We start from the raw sequence: 20,585 nt of genomic DNA, 5'->3' as shown, positions 1-20,585 counted from the left end.
ACGAAATAAAAAAAATACAAAAACTATGAAATACGTTTCATCACTAATTTAGGTTGCATTTGGGTTGCGAAAATGCGTCAAAATAATTTTGATCAGTTTTGATGTACTAGGTGCTCCACTGTGAGTCCGCCAGAATTTGACTGGGTTTTGGACATTTCTGTTTTGGGTAGGTCTTCAGGGAATTATGCTCCTTGGCGCGCTGGACCATATCAATAGACGTTCCACACTTTTTTTGCGCAATCCTTCATAGATTACCTCTTTTTTTCCTTTAAAGATTTTGCAAACTTTGCTGTCCAAATTTGACTTGGACTCACCTGGTTTTCTGCCGCGTCCGGGTGAGTCTTTCAGTGTGTGATGCATACCGAATCGTTTGATAGCATTTTGGACAGCAAAAACGTTAACATTTCCAGCTTATGCTAATTTTCTTAGCGATAATCATTTTTCCTTGCTGTAACTGGTCACAATCGATTTTCGCTTCTTTCTAGTAAACCCTCGCTTTGTTCCACATGAGGAAAAACTTTAACTTTTATTGAAGGTTTTCGTTTGTTTACAACGCTAGCAACACATAGACACACAGCAGTTGTCAAAATAAGACGTAGTCTTTTTAAGGACAAACGTCTTGAAATCCCGCTTCAACAATGCATTGGAACTTCAGACGCACAAATCTCAAGAAGCAAGCTTCAAACAATAGTGAATTTTATTATTATGTTCTTGCTCACTTGTAAAAAGCTTAAAATCAGAAGATGAGGTGCGCTGGTTTTGTTTACGAAGAGATTTGTGCGCTCAAAGTCGTGAGTAGGTGCCGAAGTCGGCCATTGTGGCGGCCATTTTGGGATTCTAACAAGTCTGTCCTTAATACAGAGCCTCAAAGGTGTACTCATAATTAACGATACAGTCCTTACATTGGCTATGATTTGAATGAAATGTCAATGCTTGTATTTTAAAATAAGATTTGCATTTGTATTATTTACTTTTATCAAACGCCTGTTTACCTAATGTTGTTTCCCTGGATTCTAAATTACCTTAAAAATAATTTTATACGAATGTTCAATTTTATCCTTAAATGTTGTCACCCAAAAACACTATAGATATATCTAGGGTATAATACGCCCCACCGGGGCAAAACGCCCCCCTTCATTTTCTAGCGATTCAAGCGCTTTTTGCATGCATGATCGATTGGAAATCTTAAATATTGACGAATAATTGCCATCAAGCTAGTCCGATAGTTGATTGGTACAAAAAAGCAATAAAAATATCAAAAAGTCTAAAATCGTGGCTTTTGGCGTAATATTTTACCTCTTGTAAGCTGACTTCACTGTAAACGAAGCTAGTTCTGTTCGCTTGTGTTATTTTACAACTTTTATGCAGTTAAACAGTTGTTAAAAGGCCCTCCTAGGATAACCATGTGGTGGAATTATCCCCTGGTACAGTTTTATCACGGGGCTGGACGTTTTTCTTTTGATGGGGCGTATTGCCCCGTTTGTTTTGATAAGGTAAATTTTGGAACGTTTTCGGAAAACGTTTCAAAGCTTGCATAGCCGCCCCTCCAAAGGCAAAGTTCTCATGCAACACTTCACTGACTTTAGAAACAACGATTTGCAGTGGACAATAGATGGAATAATAAGGCACGGTAAAGGCTGGGTATGCTGCGCAATTCAGATCCCATTGTGATCCACTAGCCTCTGCCCAGCAACTCCTATCCCTACCTCCACGCGGTACCGGCCGGAAACTATGAGCAACCTTAGGGAAGATCGGGTAACCAACCCCGGTGGGAACTTTGGTCGTAGGCTGACAGGGAAGGGGGGGTTTGCTTCGGCAAACCTGAGCGTCTGTTCTCCAGGAGGAGCGGCTCACAACAGCGTCTGATCCCCATGTTAGGTGCGGCTGATCTACGTCCGAGTGCCAGGGAAGGACTCTAAGCTCAACTGTGCACTATGGTCCTCCGGAAAGTAGGGGGTTGGTGTCAGGCCCTACGAGCCAGCCGTAAAAAACCCATTGTAACGGAAAATCAGCAACAGAATAATACGAACCGAGACCAACGGCAACGACCCCAGCGAACAAAAAGAACTTGCGATTGGAAACTCGGTACGTGGAACTGCCGATCTCTCAACTTCATTGGGAGCACCCGCATACTCGCCGATCTACTGAAGGACCGCGGGTTCGGCATCGTAGCGCTGCAGGAGGTGTGTTGGACAGGATCCATGGTGCGAACGTTTAGAGGTAATCATACCATCTACCAGAGCTGCGGCAACACACGCGAGCTGGGAACAGCTTTCATCGTGATGGGTGATATGCAGAGGCGCGTGATCGGTTGGTGGCCGATCGACGAAAGAATGTGCAGGTTGAGGATCAAAGGCCGATTCTTCAACTTCAGCATAATAAACGTGCACAGCCCACACTCCGGAAGTACTGATGATGACAAAGACGCATTTTACGCGCAGCTCGAACGCGAGTACGATCGCTGCCCAAGCCACGACGTTAAGATCATCATAGGTGATTTGAACGCTCAGGTAGGCCAGGAGGAGGAATTCAGACCGACGATTGGTAAGTTCAGCGCCCACCAGCAGACGAACGAAAACGGCCTATGACTCATTGATTTCGCCGCCTCCAAAAATATGACCATACGTAGCACCTTTTTCCAACACAGCCTCCCTTATCGTTACACCTGGAGATCACCACAGCAGACGGAATCTCAAATCGACCACGTTCTGATTGACGGATGGCACTCCTCCGACATTATCGACGTCAGGACCTATCGTGGCGCCAACATCGACTCCGACCACTATCTGGTGATGGTCAAACTGCGCCCAAAACTCTCCGTCATCAACAATGTACGATACCGGCGACCGCCACGGTACAACTTAGAGCGACTGAAACAACCGGATGTCGCCTCAGCATACGCGCAGAATCTCGAGGCCGCGTTGCCAGACGAGGGCGAGCTCGATGAGGCCCCTCTAGAGGACTGCTGGAGTACAGTGAAAGCAGCCATCAACGATGCAGCCGAGAGCACCATCGGGTACGCGGAACGGAATCGACGAAACGAATTGTTCGACGAAGAGTGCAGAACGGTTTTGGAGGAGAAGAATGCAGCGAGGGCGGTAATGCTACAGCAAGGGACTCGACAGAATGTGGAGCGATACAGATAGAAGCGGAAGCAGCAGACCCGTCTCTTCCGGGAGAAAAAGCGCCGCCTGGAAGAAGCGGAGTGTGAAGAAATGGAACTGCTGTGCCGTTCCCAAGAAACACGGAAGTTCTATCAGAAGCTCAACGCATCCCGCAACGGCTTCGTGCCGCGAGCCGAAATATGCAGGGATAAAGACGGAGGCCTCTTGACGGACGGACGTGAGGTGATCGAAAGGTGGAAGCAGCACTTCGATCAGCACCTGAACGGCGTGGAGAACGTAGGCACGGGAGCCCACGGCAACGGAGGAAACGATGACGCCAGTGCAGCGGAGGACGGAAATGAACCAACTCCCACGCTGAGGGAAGTTAAGGATGCCATTCACCAGCTCAAAACCAATAAAGCAGCTGGTAAGGATGGTATCGCAGCTGAACTCATCAAGATGGGCCCAGAAAAGTTGGCCACCTGTCTGCATCGGCTGATAGTCAGGATCTGGGAAACCGAACAGCTACCGGAGGAGTGGAAGAAAGGGGTAATCTGCCCCATTCACAAGAAAGGCGACCATTTGGAATGTGAGAACTTCAGGGCGATCACTATTTTGAATGCTGCCTACAAAGTGCTATCCCAGATCATCTTCCGTCGTCTGTCACCTAAAACAAACGAGCTCGTGGGAAGTTATCAAGCCGGCTTCATCGACGGCCGGTCGACAACGGACCAGATCTTTACCGTACGGCAAATCCTCCAGAAATGCCGTGAATATCAGGTCCCAACGCATCACCTGTTCATCGACTTCAAAGCGGCATACGACAGTATCGACCGCGCAGAGCTATGGAGAATCATGGACGAAAACGGCTTTCCTGGGAAGCTGACTAGACTGATTAAAGCAACGATGGACGGTGTGCAAAACTGCGTAAGGGTTTCGGGTGAACTATCTAGTTCATTCGAATCTCGCCGGGGACTGCGACAAGGTGATGGACTCTCATGCCTATTTTTCAACATCGCTCTGGAAGGTGTGATGCGACGAGCCGGGCTCAACAGCCGGGGAACGATTTTCACAAAATCCGGACAATTTGTGTGCTTTGCGGACGACATGGACATTATTGCCAGAACATTTGAAACGGTTGCAGAGCTGTACACCCGCCTGAAACGCGAAGCAGCAAAGGTCGGACTGGTGGTGAATGCCTCAAAAACAAAGTACATGCTGGTAGGCGGAACCGAAAACGACCGGATCCGTCTGGGTAGTAATGTTACGATAGGCGGGGATACTTTCGAGGTGGTGGAGGAATTCGTCTACCTCGGATCCTTACTGACGGCTGACAACAACGTGAGCCGTGAAATTCGGGGGCGCATCATCAGCGGAAGTCGGGCCTACTACGGGCTCCAGAAGAAACTGCGGTCGAAAAAGATTCACCCACGCACCAAATGCACCATGTACAAAACGCTAATAAGACCGGTAATCCTCTACGGGCACGAGACATGGACCATGCTCGAGGAGGACCTGCAAGCACTCGGAGTTTTCGAGCGACGCGTGCTAAGGACGATCTTCGGCGGTGTGCAGGAGAACGGTGTGTGGCGGAGAAGAATGAACCACGAGCTCGCTGCACTTTACGGCGAACCCAGCATCCAGAAAGTGGTCAAAGCCGGAAGGATACGATGGGCAGGGCATGTTGCAAGAATGCCGGACAACAACCCTGCAAAGCTGGTGTTTGCAACTGATCCGGTTGGCACAAGAAGGCGTGGAGCGCAGAAAGCACGATGGGCGGACCAGGTGGAGCGTGACTTGGCGAGCATCGGGCGCGACCGAGGATGGAGAGCGGCAGCCACGAACCGTGTATTATGGAGAAATATTGTTGATTCAGTTTTATCTTGAATTTGATGTAATACTAAATAAATGAATGAATAGATGGAATAAGGCGCCAATTTGAGATATATTGCCATTTCTGCTTAAGGGGGGCCCTCGAAATCGTGAGTAGGTGCCAAAGTCAGCCATTGTGGCGGTCATTTTGGGATTCTAACAAGTCTGTCCTTAATAGTGCATTTAAATACATATTTTTGCAAAAAAAAGTGGCACAGTCAGTAGTATTGTATTAGAAATATTTGTAATTATAGTAAACTTGCTTTCCGCTTCGAATAACCTAACCCTAAAAAAATATGAAATGTTCTTTGAAAATCCTTATTTTGTGTGATATCATTATTAAAATTTTTGACTAGATCCAAGAAGCAGTAATCTTTTTACCCATTTTTAGCTTCATTCAAGACTTTTAATACAAAATATGATGAATATTACATTATAAAACTATGGGGAAGTTTCAGTGGTCGTCGACTATGCCTATATTATTACATTTCATAGGGAAATCAAAGGGCGTCCTTCTTGTCCCGTTGTTCTTACATTCGAACATCACTGACCTATGGCAGAGTTCAATTAATCAAAATTTGCTTCAAATTCTCAAACGTAACGTTGAAGCCATCCATTAAACCAGGATATTAATGTTAATTCACTTTTTGTTTCAGTCGATTGAAGATCGCCGAAAAAACTATGCCAAATGCCACGCTATTGTTAGACATCATACGAAGGAAAAAAGAAGCCGATACCACAGAGCAGAAACAGTATAACATTTAATCAGTTACACAATCATGACTCAAGCCTATCTTATGGGTATCAAAAAACGAAGAATGACGAAGCCACAAAATTCGTTTAAAGAACAAGAACATTTGATCGGATGTATGAAATTGTGCTAAGAAAAAAAAACTCAAAATAGTCTTAATTGAGGAAGAAGCGCCGCCGCCACCACCGTGTCGTGAGTAGTTGGATGATATGCTCCTCTCCTCTAACCCAGTCACCTGTTACTCTAAACTCTATGATTTGGCGAGAAAATTAAAAGCGTGCACATAGACTGCTGACTGCTGCCGATGCGATGGTCAATGGAGTTTGCAAGACCAACAATGCGCCCAGAGCGGTATGTACCACACCGGTGCAGAACAAAAACTGTCCAGCTCCATTGATGCATTAACGAGCGAAATATCAAGAGCTGTTTCACATTTCGCGCTCATCACACGTCCTCCACCTTACTTGATCGATCCGGATCCCACTGGTAGTGAGCCCACTTTTTGCAATTCACCCTTTTCCTGGTTGGATGACTTCGGTTGCTGAGTAGTACATAGGTAGTCGACTTAGAGTGCAGTTCTTTTTCGATCCATTCTAATGAAAATGCCACGACTGGAACTCAAACGACCTGTCAATTAGCATTGATTGAATATTCTTTCGACATTAGCCAAGCACTGACAATGTAATGTGGCTCTCACCTGATATCTGCAAAAATCTGGACACATAAACACGTTAGTAACTATGGAAAAGCTCTTTGAGTGATTTTCTTTAGAAATCTTTCTCAAAAAAGCTCAAAATTTCTTCGTATTTTCCAAAAATATTATAATAAATTATTTAAAACTAAAAGCTCTTGTAACATTACACCATATCGAATTACGAATAGCTTCTGAACCGACCGGGAATCGAACCCGTCACCCTTAGTATGGTGTTGCGAAATATCCGCGCGCTTACTGCTTTGCATATAAGATCCCTGACAAGCAATAAACATTCGGCACATTCAATTTCCAGATCGAGAAACACTGCATCAATTGTAGCATCAGCATTACGCAGCATTATTACACAGGTGAACTATTTTTTAATTGTCGGTTGGTCGCCTGGAAGTGCCACCACCAAGCAACTGGTCGTTGGTGCTGCACTTGATTGGGATTGGTTCCGAAGATCTAATTATATCTTTGGTTGTGGTAATGCACGGATACTGCACTGATCCGGATACCGAGTGTATAGCGTAGCTAACTGTTCATCGATCTGTAAATTTCGAGTCGTGGACAGACGACTCTAATTGGGGCTGAAGATTGAAGAGGGTACATTACCACCTTACATGCCGGCAGGAGGGTATGCGGGTACCTAAAGGTATTGACGACATTGATTTGATTGCCTGAATAACTCGCTTGTTTTGGTGTAGCCTGCCCGTGCACTTGACATTGGAGCGGAGTCTATTTTGACCAGTTGATGTCGATTTTGGCACAAGGTTTTTTTTCTTCGAGATCTTGAATTGGTCGCTGACTGTTGTTTTAAATTGCAGGGAATTTGCAGCAACTGCTGTGAGTAATGGAGTTCGCCTTCCGGTTATTTGTGCATGGTAACTTCCTTGGGAGCTGTTACATACGTACATAAATCAGTATTTAGGGTATTCGACAAGATGAAAAGAACAAAATTCTGTTTTGTTACAATGGTTTGTAACAACGGTTGTTATTCGGACTCGGTCAACTATTCGGATCCGTAAGAAGTTGATCATTAATATTATTTTTTTTATATTTCAACATACAGGGGGTAGACAAAATGATCGGGACAGGTAAAATTTGCATTTTTCAAAAAACGTTCAACTATCTCACGGTGTCAAAATCTCGATTATTATCGAAGTTGCATGTACCTCGGATTTTTTTCGGTGAATGATAGCCAAATGAAAGATTCGGGATGCTAGAAAATATTTGGTCGGCGATTTTTTGAGAGAACTTATTTTTAATATTTGCAATAATTGTTGAATGCAGGTATTCAATATTGTTCCCCACTATCGAACATTTCAATACAAAATATCACTTAATATCATACAAAATGTTGCTTATTGCTTCTAATCAATATGTATACATGCCTATAGGCTACTGTAAACAACAACGCAGCATAAAAGTTTACGGTTGTAGTTGGAATTTGTTACGTGAACTTTATAGTTCTCCCATTTTTGAGAAAAAGTTCTTGTGAATCGCTTCAGTGGTCTGCTCCGAAAAGCTCGCCAAACCTTTCTGTTTTCTTGTACAAAACTCTGCGACGCGTTGATGGATGATGTGGAACTTGGGAGTAGAAGGAAGTTCCACGCTTTACAGAACTCACCAATACATAATTCGTAATCTTCGCGAAGTTTTGATCCGAAACAAGAATCGATAATATTTTGCAAAGCTGTAAGAACATCGACATACTTCATCATGGTTAAATCATTCGATTCTAGAACACTGCGTTTGGCCAGAAGATTGCGACAGTGTCTTTCAGTAAACCCAAACTGTGCATGCCGAGTTGCACTTGAAGCTGTTGTCCATAAAAGGGCCAGATCTGGCTTATACTCAACAATTTTATTGTACGCAGAATTCATCATACCTGAGAAGGATGTCAAAAGATTACCGATGAAAAGTGACAATAAAATATATATTCATTATGACATACCTAAAAGCAAATGCAAAGAAGGCGGAGGGCATACATCTAAGATGAGTGTCTGATCATCACCATGAATGAGTAGCATGAACGCAGTTGAAGTAATGCCTGGCATTAGTTTTCTTTGAACCATCTGCAATCCATGAGGTGCTATTCTCCTTGACCGATCCGATTGTACGTAATGCTCCTTTCTTCTCACCAAGATCTTTTTTCTGAACGGTACAGAAAGCGCATGGAAAAGTTGAGCTATTACTCATAACACCCGCTATTACATTAATAATCTTTAGATCACCTAAAAGTAAATAAAAAGTTAAATACTATCTAATACATGAAACAAACTATTACACCGGTAACTATTGCATCGATCTTCGAAAGTTCTAGCTTTCTCCAGATTTTCTCAACATTTTCAAAATTTTCTTGAACATTTTCAGCAATTGCTAGTAAGAAGCAGCGTTGAACTCCGGTGTCTTTGAAATTAGGCTTATTGGATGCATCATGTAGATCCTCAATTGTAAGGATGAACTTGAGCGATCCTTGCCCGCCATCGATGCCCACAAGTAGTTGTATATCCTGAACGTTTCGTCGAGCTTCAATGTAGTCGACAAAACCTAGAATGCAGCGGCAATACACTAGGTAGCTGTTGGTTCATACAACAAGTCGCACTACCGTTTGATTTAGTGAACTGCATTTGCTCAACCATGAAGAAGTCGTCAAGCTCATGGCATGAAGTAGTCAGGACGTTTTCCAACCCAGATTGTATGGATACTGACTTCGAATCACGGAGGGCTTGAGCAAGTTTGGTAGTCTTGAACGTAAATATAAATGAATAAAAATATGAACAAAAATGAACTGTGGACAAAATATAAATCCAAAATAGCTACCTTTCTGGTATTGAGGTTGAGCTGCTTCTTTATATTGAGCATTTGTTGATGAGATAACTTTCCCCTTTGCTGTGATCTGTCCGAAAGCTTGATCATAGAAAGCTTACCCCTTGAATTATTACGGCTCACGTTGTTGTCGTTGTCGACATCGTTGCCAGCCATTTGTGCCAAATTGTTTACCTTCGTGTCTTTGGTACAATGGTGAGAGTATCCCGGATGAATCGTTGAAAAGCATTTACAGCATACCTTCATCACTTCTGGCTTATCAGTTGTGGCAGATTTTGATTTTTTCATCGATGGCTTGGTTGATGGTTTACTTATATTTTTCGGGCAACTAGACACAGATTACAGCAGTGTTCAGACTTAGATTGGCTTCTGGTGGTTACTAAAACATCTTGCACTTCTATTGCCTTATGGTTCAAACCTTTTTAGAATAAAAAAAACAGCGTACGGCCGCCGTCTATTACCGATTGCAAGAGAGTTCATGGGGCAATATCAGGCAGGATTCATGGGTGAACGCGCTACAACGGACTAGGTGTTCGCCATCCGCCATGTGTTGCAGAAATGCCGCGAATACAACGTGCCCACACATCACTTGTTTATCGATTTCAAATCGGCATATGATACAATCAGGCTTGATAATCCTCCTCGAAACCAAAAAAGTTTTGCAACATGCTCTAGAGCGGTGTTTTGCTTTTGCCTCGTCGCGAGGGAGCGAACGAATTCCAAACAGAGAGGCAATAAAAACTGAGCGAGGAAGAGGGGAACGAAAAAAGAGCCGATGATTATTTCGGGTTTTTGAGTGCGATTTTCGCCTCGAGAGTCTTTCTTTGTATGGGAGCGGAACTCGCGAGAGCTTTTTGAGTGTGAGTGGACGTGAGAAACACAACAAGCAATTATGAGTGTTGGACGAACTCCTCGCTGCGCGGCAAGCTCGCGCTCGGTGCTGTTGAGGATTTGCGTTGTGATTTCTGAGTTTTATTTTCACTCCTCAGAAAATCGCCAAAATCGCTTCCTCATTTTCTCGCGAGGGAGTTTCTGTCAAGCCTGGATACAATCGATCGAGAACAGCTATGGCAGATTATGCACTAGCAGGGGCGTACAATTTCGTTTCAATGATACACTTTCATGCAACATTTGAATGAGTCACTTCAAGTGTTTCATACATTTTTCTAATGACTCGGTCGTTAAAAAAAACTTTTCCACTCATCGTAGCACTCGGTAGTCTCCCACCCGGTCGCATTGCTTGTGCTTCACCCGTCAGAGCATTAGTGTTTCACTGGTGCGCGCTAGTCTCTCAATGGTTACGGGCGCCGGTTAATTGGATTTAAGTGGTTGAATTTGTTATCCTCTTTCATAAAACATAATTATCATTCTATTGGCGTGCACCACTATTTAAAAATGTGGTTTAAATAGTGTTTTTAGCATGTTGAAGTATTTCAATGACTCATAAATGAAACGAAAATCCAAGTGTATCATCCCATGTTTCATACACACTTGTTTCTGTAGCAGCAACGAACGAGTGTGTTGCTGGGTGAGAGATGAAGCATCACAGCAGTCCGTTCGCATGGGAAACGATTTGCTACAGTCGTCGTACGTCATGTTTTCCTTTCGAAATTGCACGATCCTGTGCACTAGTATGGATTCCCGGATGAACTGATACGATTGATCAAGGCGACAATGGATCGAGTGAGGTACGTATATTCTACGGGGTATGATTGGGTTTACGTAAAACTTGGTATTTTTCGGCTTTCAGTCACAGAAAAGCGTTGATTATTTTAGATCATTGCCAACGTTTCGATCCTGTGGTTGGGATCTTCATCAGGGCTCGATGTAAATCAACTTGTTTTCGATTCGTGTTGATCATTCCACCGTGTGATCAACACGAATCGAAAACAAGTTGATTCACATGGAGCCCTGATGAAGATCCCAACCACAGGATCGAAACGTTGGCAATGATCTATAATAATCAACGCTTTTCTGTGACTGAAAGCCGAAAAATACCAAGTTTTTTTTTTGGAAGGAAAGTTCGAGTATCAGGGACACTTGAATCTCTCAGAGGCTTACGGCAAGGTGAGGGTCTTTCGTGCTTGCTGTTTACCATTGCTTGAGAGGGTGTAATTAGGAGAGCGGGGATAAACACGAGTGGATCAATTTTCACGAAGTCTGTCCAGCTGCTTGGTTTCGCTGATGATATTGATGTTATTGTTCGTAAATTTGAGACGATGGCGGAAACGTACATCCGACTAAAGAAGGAAGCCAGGCGAATCGGATTAGTCATTGATGCGTCGAAGACAAAGTACATGATGACAAAGGGCTCCAGGGAGGAATCACCGCGCCCGCCACCCCGAATTCATATCGACGGTGATGAAATCGAGGCGGTTGAAAAATTCGTGTACTTGGGCGCACTGGTGACCGCCGACAACGACACCAGCAGAGAAATTCAGAGGCACATTGTGGCAGAAAATCGTGCTTTGGACTCCACAGAACTCTACGATCGAATAAAGTTCGCCGTAACACGAAGTTACAAAACGCTGATTAGACCGGTAATCCTCTACACAGCAAATAATTTTGTAATATCCAACGTAATTTCATTCGGTTACATCGTTTTCCAACATTTATCACACTCACTATGTACACTTCAAAATATTTTTGCTGGTAATCAGCAAACTTTGCTGATTTTTGGCGTGCTGATTGCATTCAGCAATACAAATTACTGAGTATCAGCAATTATTTTTCAACTTGCTGAACCATCCAGTAATTTTGACAGTTGATCAGCAAAGTTGTGCTGAAATTCAGCAAAAATGTTGCTGAAATTCAGCAATTTCTTTTGCTGATTTTTGGCGTGCTAGAAGCATTTCAAAAATTTTGGTGTGTACGTACACCCTGGTTGGCACCGCAAAGTGTCAACAAACCCATTCCAGCAAACACTCAGAAGCAGTATCATATTTATCATCTACCTCCCAACTCGGTGAAATAGCCGAGAGATAAGGGATACTCCTCACAATCAACGGATCAGTGTGCGAATCCATGCCAATATTTTACTTATATATGATCAATCGTTCCGGTTCTAGAGATTGCTAGACCCACTTTCAAGCTGCGACGGCTGATTTGCTACGTAGAATAGATGTATTTTGTACATCAATTTTACAACGCGACTGATGTGCATCGAAAATTATGTGATGTTACAAGAATTTTTTTGCTGTGATATATGAGCACGAAACATGGACCCTACGTGCAGAGGACCAACGCGCCCTTGGAGTTTTCGAACGGAAGGTGTTGCGTACCATCTACGGCGGATAGCAGATGGAAGACGAGACTTGGAGAAGGCGAATGAACCACGAGCAGCATCAGCTGCTGAGAGAACCAACCATCATCCACACCGCGGAAATCAGGAGGCTACGGTGGACGGGTCACGTCATCAGGATGTCGGATAGCAACCCGACTAAAATGGTTCTCGACGTGGAGCGCAGCGAGCTAGGTGGGTCGACCAAGTGGATGACGATCTGCGGACCCTACGCAGAGTGTGAAATTGGAGACAAACAGCTATGGACCGAGCGGAATGGAGACGGCTACTATGTACAGCAGAGGCCACCCAGGCCTTAGCCTGATCGGCATGGTACCTTAGAGGCCCCATGAAAAGCTGGAATTTCCTATAAATAATTCTAAAAATATCAGACCTTTTGCGTGTTTTTTACGAAACACCCAGATAAAATAAACGATTTTGCTTATAAGGGACTTGTCATCACTTCATAGCACAAACACCATGTATGATTTGTTTGTTTTATTTCAATAATAGATCATTAAACACGATAAAGTTTTGCATGACCACACTGAGTTTTGTTTGACTGTATTTGAGATAAAGCGGATAGGATTTTTTTTTCTTGTGTTCATAGATTAGTCTATTTCCGTGGAAAGAAAAAAAATGTTTGTGAGAGGAAAAGGAGCGTAAGGGCACTGCGGGCAAAATAGTTCGCCCAACACTGTTTCACCTGTAATCAGTTAACCTTTGCTTTTTTTATCGAGATGTCTTGATGTGACTGGTTTTGCTGTGTTATCCTGTTTTACCGTCTGGTAGTGATTGTTTTAATTCATTTAGTTGTTTTGTATTTGTAGATCGGATTTATTTCTTATATACACAATATCTAACACTGAAAAACGTGGACATTTATATTCATAGAGAGAGATTAGGGGGTGTGTGTACAACAGTTTAAGGATCTACCCTTCGAAGTTCAGTACGTATTCTTTTAGGGGAAGTGGCAAATTGAGCCTATTTATGCTCGGCGCCAGCTTCTTGTCTAAACTATTGAATATACATACCCGACAGAGTTGTTTTAGACTACGAGGTTTCTTGTAGAGTGTGATTATCAGGTGCCTCAGATTATCGATAGATTTGTTCGGGACCTGCGCTATAAACAGATTGTGCAGCGATTTGAGGCAGTTGAATAGCGTATCGTGCTTCATCGAGTAATAAAATAGATAGATAATACGTTGATAGGTTTGCTCGCGATCGAGCAGAATAAACTCCTTCCGAGTAATGAGCATAATGTAATAGAACAGTAAATAGTTACGTGCGTTATTTCGAAAAGAGCTACGTAGATTGTCACTTCCGTTGCCATTGCTGGCCGTTCCGGTTCCGTTAGGTGCGACTGGTCCTGCTGCTCCACTCCCGCTGGGGCCGGCTCCATCACCACCTCCAACGGCTCTCATGCCACCGAAATTAATGAAATCATTGACATAATTCATCGACGAACTACTGCTACCGCTCATTATCAGCTTATTGCTCAGTGTGATGTTGGGGTCAGTTCCGTACTGAATCAGCACCAGCAGTAGCTCGTACACGCACAGAATATCCGGACAGGTACGTACATTTGCGATCATGTCGATCACCGACTGCAGAATGTGCTGGGTCGTAATGTTGCAATCCAGCCCGTACTGCAGCAGCAGGATCAGAATATTCTTTATGAAGTCGAAATTGGCGCGCTTCTGCGTATCACAGTTGAGGGTAAAGTTTTCCGACACGGTAAAAATCAGCACGTGCAGCGGCGTTAGATTCGAGCGGTACGAACAGTTTGGGTTTGCACCATTCTGCAGCAGTATCCGAATGCAGTTCAGGTAGCACACCTAGCGCGTAGAATGAAGACACGAAGCACGGGAATGTGTAATAGTTTAAATGAGTTATGCTAATTGTTATGTAAATTTATTGCTAGATTAATCGCATTGTCAATATTAAATACTAGCGAATGTTTAAGTGGGCCTTTGACAATTTATCATAGATTATGTCCCGGGAAAAATATCGATGAACAGCTTTCAAAAAAGCAAAACCTCTTAGGTATCCAAAAAACGGGCTCTCACTGTATGAAGTAATTGACGGGATATATCTTTTCAACGGCAGGCAATAGACGACCCTATTGGAACTACACTGCAACGCCCAAATCAAAAAATTCCAAGAATTTTTCTAACTGGTGCTCATTGGATACGAAAAACATATAACTGTCCTAATCAGCAAAACACGTAGGAAGACCTTAGACGGAACGGTGTTCCCAAGAAAAACATCCACCTTATTCAAGTCCAATGCGACGCATTTGTGTTAAGAGTACTGCACAAAACAGTTTTGTCCGATCCCATATTGGTCGTAGCTGGAGTGAAGCAAGTTATCACCGCTACTGTTTCAAATCGTAATCGATGACAGCGTAGCACAGATTTCTGAACTAATACATCCATATACATGCTATAACATAAGCGAAATACTCACCTTCATCGAATGCGTAAAATGGTGCAGCGGATCCTTATTAATCAGCGGCACCAGGCATACCATAATCGGAACAGATCCATCTCGTCCTACGATGTTTGGATCTCCTGGAATAGTTGGAACAATTTAGAGAGATTAAACCATAATTACACAACCATCTCCAGCACATTTCGGATTACCTCCTTCCTTGATCAGCATATTCAACAGTTCATAGCACACTTCCCAGTCTCTAATATGGCGAAAGACGCAGGCCAGTGCACTGTTACCGGCCTGGTTGATTGAGCTCTTGGCACCGTTCTGCAGCAGAAAACGCACCAAATGTAGCACATCCCACTTGTTCCATTTGTCGTAGCCGTACCTTGAGGGAAAATGCAAAATGATCACAAAATATCTCTTTTGAAACTATCATGGAAATGTATTACCTAGCCTCCTCTAGTGCGTAGCGAACGATGATGGCGTGCAGTGGAGTATTACCCAACGAATCGGGACTGTTGATGAGCTCTTTACAGCCACGTTCCAACAGTATTCGGATAGTGTTGAGGGTATCTTCTGCGGATTTCCTCGCCGCTAAGATGACTGTGGATTAGTAACAATCAGAAATGATAAAATGGCTTGTGATTAGCGCAAAACCTTGACATAATCCAGAAAATTTAACAGGTTCTATAAAAATGTCAGATGGTATTAATATCTAGAAAATTAGCTTAACAGAATGTAACAATTGTGATTAAACGTTCCATTGCGGTGTATTATGGTAAAAAGTTACTATTACTGTAGACTTCCATAACAAAACTCAAGAATTGTTTACTTCAGAATTTCTATGAATATCCAACGGAGGTATTCGATCACACGGATGATTGTTTAGCGTAACTTTCAAAAGCAAAAGAATAATTGCTGAGGACAATTTGGCTGTCGCGAAATTATTGGATATCTATTGATCTTTCATTAGTTTCCTGGAGAAACTTGAACTCCCAGAAGAACTACAAGGAGGAATCTTTGAAGCAAACAACGGAAAAAATCCGAGGCGAATTCCTGGTCGGTATCTTGGGTATTTGTCCTGCGGAAATCAGGCTTGATGAAAAGGCGGATGGCTCTACCGGTCACTAGGAGGAATCTCTGATAGAATCTTGGGAAGATTCCTTGGAAGAATTTCTGAAGGAATCGCTTGAGAATCCCTGGATGTATCCCGGAAGAAATTCTGGGAGGATCCCAAAAGGGTTCCTGATTAGAAGCATGCGCGTAACTACACCACATTTGGCCAATCAGCTCCAATTTCGAGCTCGTTTGCTATACACTACAACCAGCGTGCTTGACATTGGAGCTGAGGGGCCAAATGCACTGTAATTACGCGCATGATTAGGAGGAACATTGGGAAGAATCCCTGGAGGTTTCCTGGTAAGAACTCCTGGAAGGATCTCTTTTAGGAACTCCGGAGTTTCCTGGTGGAATCCATTGAGAAGTCTTTGTAGGGATCGTTTAGTAGTAAATCCTGGAAGGAATTTTGAGAGCAACTCAGGAAGGAATTTATGGAGGACTCATCTGTGAAAAACCTGTAGATATCCTAAAAGGAACACCTGGGGGAACTTCGGGAAGAATTCTCAAATAAATCCCAGGATGAATCTTAAATTAATCCTGAGAAGAATTCCTGCAAAAACTCACACGCACTCGCTTAGGGATTCGTCGGAAAAATCCTAGAGGATTCTTGGGAGGACTCCAAGAGGAATCGCGGGAAAAATACTTGAAGAGATCCCAAGATGAATCCCTAAAGTAATCCTGAGAATAATCCCTGCAGAAACACATAAAAACTCCCTGAGGGATTCATCGTAAGAAATCCGGGAGTAATCCCTACAAAAAATCCCTAGAAAAATCCAGAGAGAAATTACTGGGGAAATCTTAAGAAAAAAATATCTTAGGAGTCCCTGAAGAAGTCCCCGGATAGAATCTCTGGAAAAATTCCGAATGGAATTCCATGACGAAACTCGGGGATACTCAGGAAAAGTCCCGTGAAGAATCCCTGAAAGAATCGCTGGAGAAATCTCAGTAGGAATTCATGGAGAAACTCCGGAAAGGTTTGCAAGAGAATTGTCGGAAGGCATGGAAGATATTTGGAGCGACTCCAGGAGTCCGTGAGAAAAATCTGGAAGAACTCTGTGAGCTCTATGAAGAACCACTGGAAGTAATTCCTGGAATTATCCCACGATAAACTCTGGAAAGAATTTCGGGAGGAACTTCTGTAAGAATCCCGGAAGGAATTCAGAAAGGAAGGATTCTTGGGAGGGATACTGAGAAGAATCTCAGATAGTTCCCGGATGGAAATCCTGGAGGAATCTCTTCCATAGAAGAATCCTGAAAGGAATTCCTATAGGAACCACGGGCATAGCTCCTAGATAAATCATCCAAGGAAATATTGGACGAGTCCTATGAGGGGTACCTGAAGGAATCTCAGAAGGATTTTTTTGATAAACCTTTTAAAAATCACTGCAGCAATCATCGAAGAAATCCCTGTAGGAATTCATGAAGGAATACCTAGAGGATTTCAAAGATTAAAAAATCATAGGAGATACCCCGAATTTCTAAAGGAATCCCTGGACGAAACCCAGAAGAAATGCAAGAGAAATTACGGAAAGAAATACTCAGGGATTCTTCCAGGGTTTCTTTCCGTAATTTCTCTCGAATTTCTTCTGGGTTTCATCCAGGGATTCCTTTAGGAGTTCGGGGTATCTCCTATGATTTTTTAATCTTTGAAATCCTCTAGATATTCCTTCATGAATTCCAGGAATTCCAGGAAATCCAGGAGGAATGCCGAAAGGAAATACTGGAAAAAATCTTTAAGGGATCTTGGGAATTTTAAGAGGCATTCACAAGGAAATTCCTTTAAATAAAGTTGAATAAATTGCTAGGATTAGGATAATCTTGTAAATTTATTCCAAATTCCCGATAGATCGATGGAGAAATTCCGGAAAGTTTTCCAAGCGTTACTGTTGGCAGACAATCCTTACTGAGGAATCCTTGAGGAATTCTGTAAGAAAATCCGGAAGTAATTCCTGTCGGAGTCCCGGAAAAACGCCCTGGAGAACATCTGGAAGTAATTCTGGAAATGATCCCGGGATAATCTCAGGAAGGAATTCCGAGAGAATCCACAATCACAGGGGGGATTCCAAAATTTAATCCTGGAGGAATCCCTAGTAGAATCTCAGCAGAAACCTCGCAAGTAATTACTAAGAGGAATCTTCGGATAAATCCCGGGAGTTGATCATGGCAGAATCCTGGAAGAAATTTCTAAAGGAATTGCGGGACTAATACATGAAGGAAGGAACTTCTACGATAACAATAATATAATAGATAAATCGTACAAGGAATTCTGTGGAAATTAATTGGAGAAACCCCCGAAGGAATCCTCGAAGAAATCTGTAGAATCTAAACAAGAATCACAATTGGAATTCCACGAAGAATGCCAGAAGAAATTCCTTCAGTAATTTCTTAAGGAATCCCAGGAGAAAATGTGGAAAAAATCACAGGGATAATCTTGAAAATAAATTTCAAATAAATAAAATAGTACCGTCAGTGTACCAGTAGCCGCTCATGACCCAATAGCCGCTCACTGTTGCAAAAATCAAGTTTACACGCATAAATACACTCTTTTCGGTGCTGATATTCTTGGACAATATAAATTAGACGAGATCAAAGCCATTTTATGCAATATTTACCGGATAGCCATTTTATGCAATATTTACCGGATGAATCTTGAAATTTTTTGAGCGGCTATTGGACCTAAAAAAGCTGTTGGTAATTTCATGTGTTCCAATAACCGCTCACGCAAAAAATACGTCAAAATCGTAAAATCTGCCGATTTTAGTACACAGTGTGTTTAACCCCTATTATAAACTCCTACGGAACATAAAAAAATATTTGTAAAAACAAAGAGTTGCAAAAATAATGCACTTTTCCGCAAAAGTCTCTTTAAAAGATAATATAAATTTGTTCGTGAGCGGAATTAGGACCACTTTGGTCTCACACCAACGCTCACACACTGAAGGTGCCTGCTAGTCCCCGGCAGTTATCTCATTGGTCCTTGTGTGAGTGTAGCTGGTCTGGCGATACTGGAGTAGCATCCACGGGCGGTCAATCAAGCTCAAGCTCAAGCTCAGGAATTAGGACCACTTTGGTCTCACACCAAATGTAATAAAATCATACTTTTATGAAAAGTTCTACATAAGTTTCGATTTGTAACTGATTGTACTTAGATTGAACTAACATAAAATGGAAAAACATTACAAATTGGCTTAACAGTCATTCAACAGTTGATGTTTTTCTGCGAAACTGGCCTTAGATGAGCGGAATCTGGTACCCTGATGGTACCTCAAGTTTACCACAGTAGGTCTTACACCCTAAATCCCAAGATGATTCGGATGACCTAGAACACTTTCATTTCTAGGTTTTTTGACCATCAAAACTTTTGGAATGCAATTTGAAGTTTAAATTCTTGTTAAACTGCTCTATTCTTATACTCAAGGATATCTACTTTAATTGGGTTGTTTAGTGAATAAAATATTGCTATTTTCTATAGCCTAATCGGAAGAGCTCATTTTTCTAAGTATAACGTGATTTTATTGGATTCCAATACCTTAGTTTTGATGGTTGAATCAACAAAACAGTTTTAATTTTCGTGAATAGAATGACAGTTCAGTCGATAAAATGACAGTTCGACCCGAACAAAAAAAAAATCCCATACAAACTAAATGTATTTTATAAGTAGTTTCCGAACTCCAAAAATTATGAAATTTTGGATCTCGTCTAATTTTTGGGCGGAGAATCCGATTATGAAATAATCTGGATACCCCTAAAGAACCCAATTGTAACGATTATATTAATTTTACTAGATATCTTTTGTCTCACAGGTTCCCTTTCTATAAATAGAACCAAGTGTGCAACATATGTATAAATAAAAACCAACATACCGACATGCAGCAGCGTCATCTGCTGGGTGCACGTGCGCACCGTCGTAATGGCACCATGCTGGATCAGCAACTCCAGAAACCGTCCGTCATGCAGCACAGCCTGATGGATCGGGTAGTACTCGTCCTTGATGAGGTTGATCTCGTCCGAGCGGGTTTGTACCAGATGTTGGACGCACTTCCAGGCACCCCGTTCGCACGCGATGTGCAGCAACGGTTTCCGCACCCGGAACGGCATCCACGGTTCCTCCATCTTCTGGGCGAGGATGTTGAGCACGTTGATCTGGTCCCCGTCGATGGCGTAGCAAACCGCATTCTGAAGCTTCGTGTTAGGCCGCTCGCAGACGCCCACGTCATCCCCTTGATCTGAAATGGCAAACATAACGATAAGTTATGAAATTTTTGAGAAAAAGTTCTTGTGAATCGCTTCAGTGGTCTGCTCCGAAAAGCTCGCCAAACCTTTCTGTTTTCTTGTACAAAACTCTGCGACGCGTTGATGGATGATGTGGAACTTGGGAGTAGAAGGAAGTTCCACGCTTTACAGAACTCACCAATACATAATTCGTAATCTTCGCGAAGTTTTGATCCGAAACAAGAATCGATAATATTTTGCAAAGCTGTAAGAACATCGACA

At 42.7% G+C, this 20,585-nt stretch overlaps 1 protein-coding gene across 1 annotated transcript; it reads right to left on the bottom strand.

Moving 5' to 3' along the window:
* Nucleotides 1-13,016: 13,016 nt before the first annotated feature.
* Nucleotides 13,017-20,338, bottom strand: LOC109420844 (uncharacterized). Its single transcript, XM_062852301.1, has 5 exons — nucleotides 19,955-20,338; nucleotides 15,422-15,575; nucleotides 15,179-15,357; nucleotides 15,003-15,106; nucleotides 13,017-14,371 (listed from the first exon to the last, which is right to left on the bottom strand). Exons 1-5 carry the CDS (start codon nucleotides 20,331-20,333, stop codon nucleotides 13,466-13,468), a joined length of 1,722 nt encoding a protein of 573 aa, XP_062708285.1. The 5' UTR covers nucleotides 20,334-20,338; the 3' UTR covers nucleotides 13,017-13,465.
* Between the last annotated feature and the right edge of the window lie 247 nt (nucleotides 20,339-20,585).

This window comes from Aedes albopictus, chromosome 2 (assembly GCF_035046485.1).
Source record: "Aedes albopictus strain Foshan chromosome 2, AalbF5, whole genome shotgun sequence".
Lineage (NCBI taxonomy): Eukaryota > Metazoa > Arthropoda > Insecta > Diptera > Culicidae > Aedes > Aedes albopictus.
This window is presented reverse-complemented; position numbering and strand designations above follow the sequence as displayed.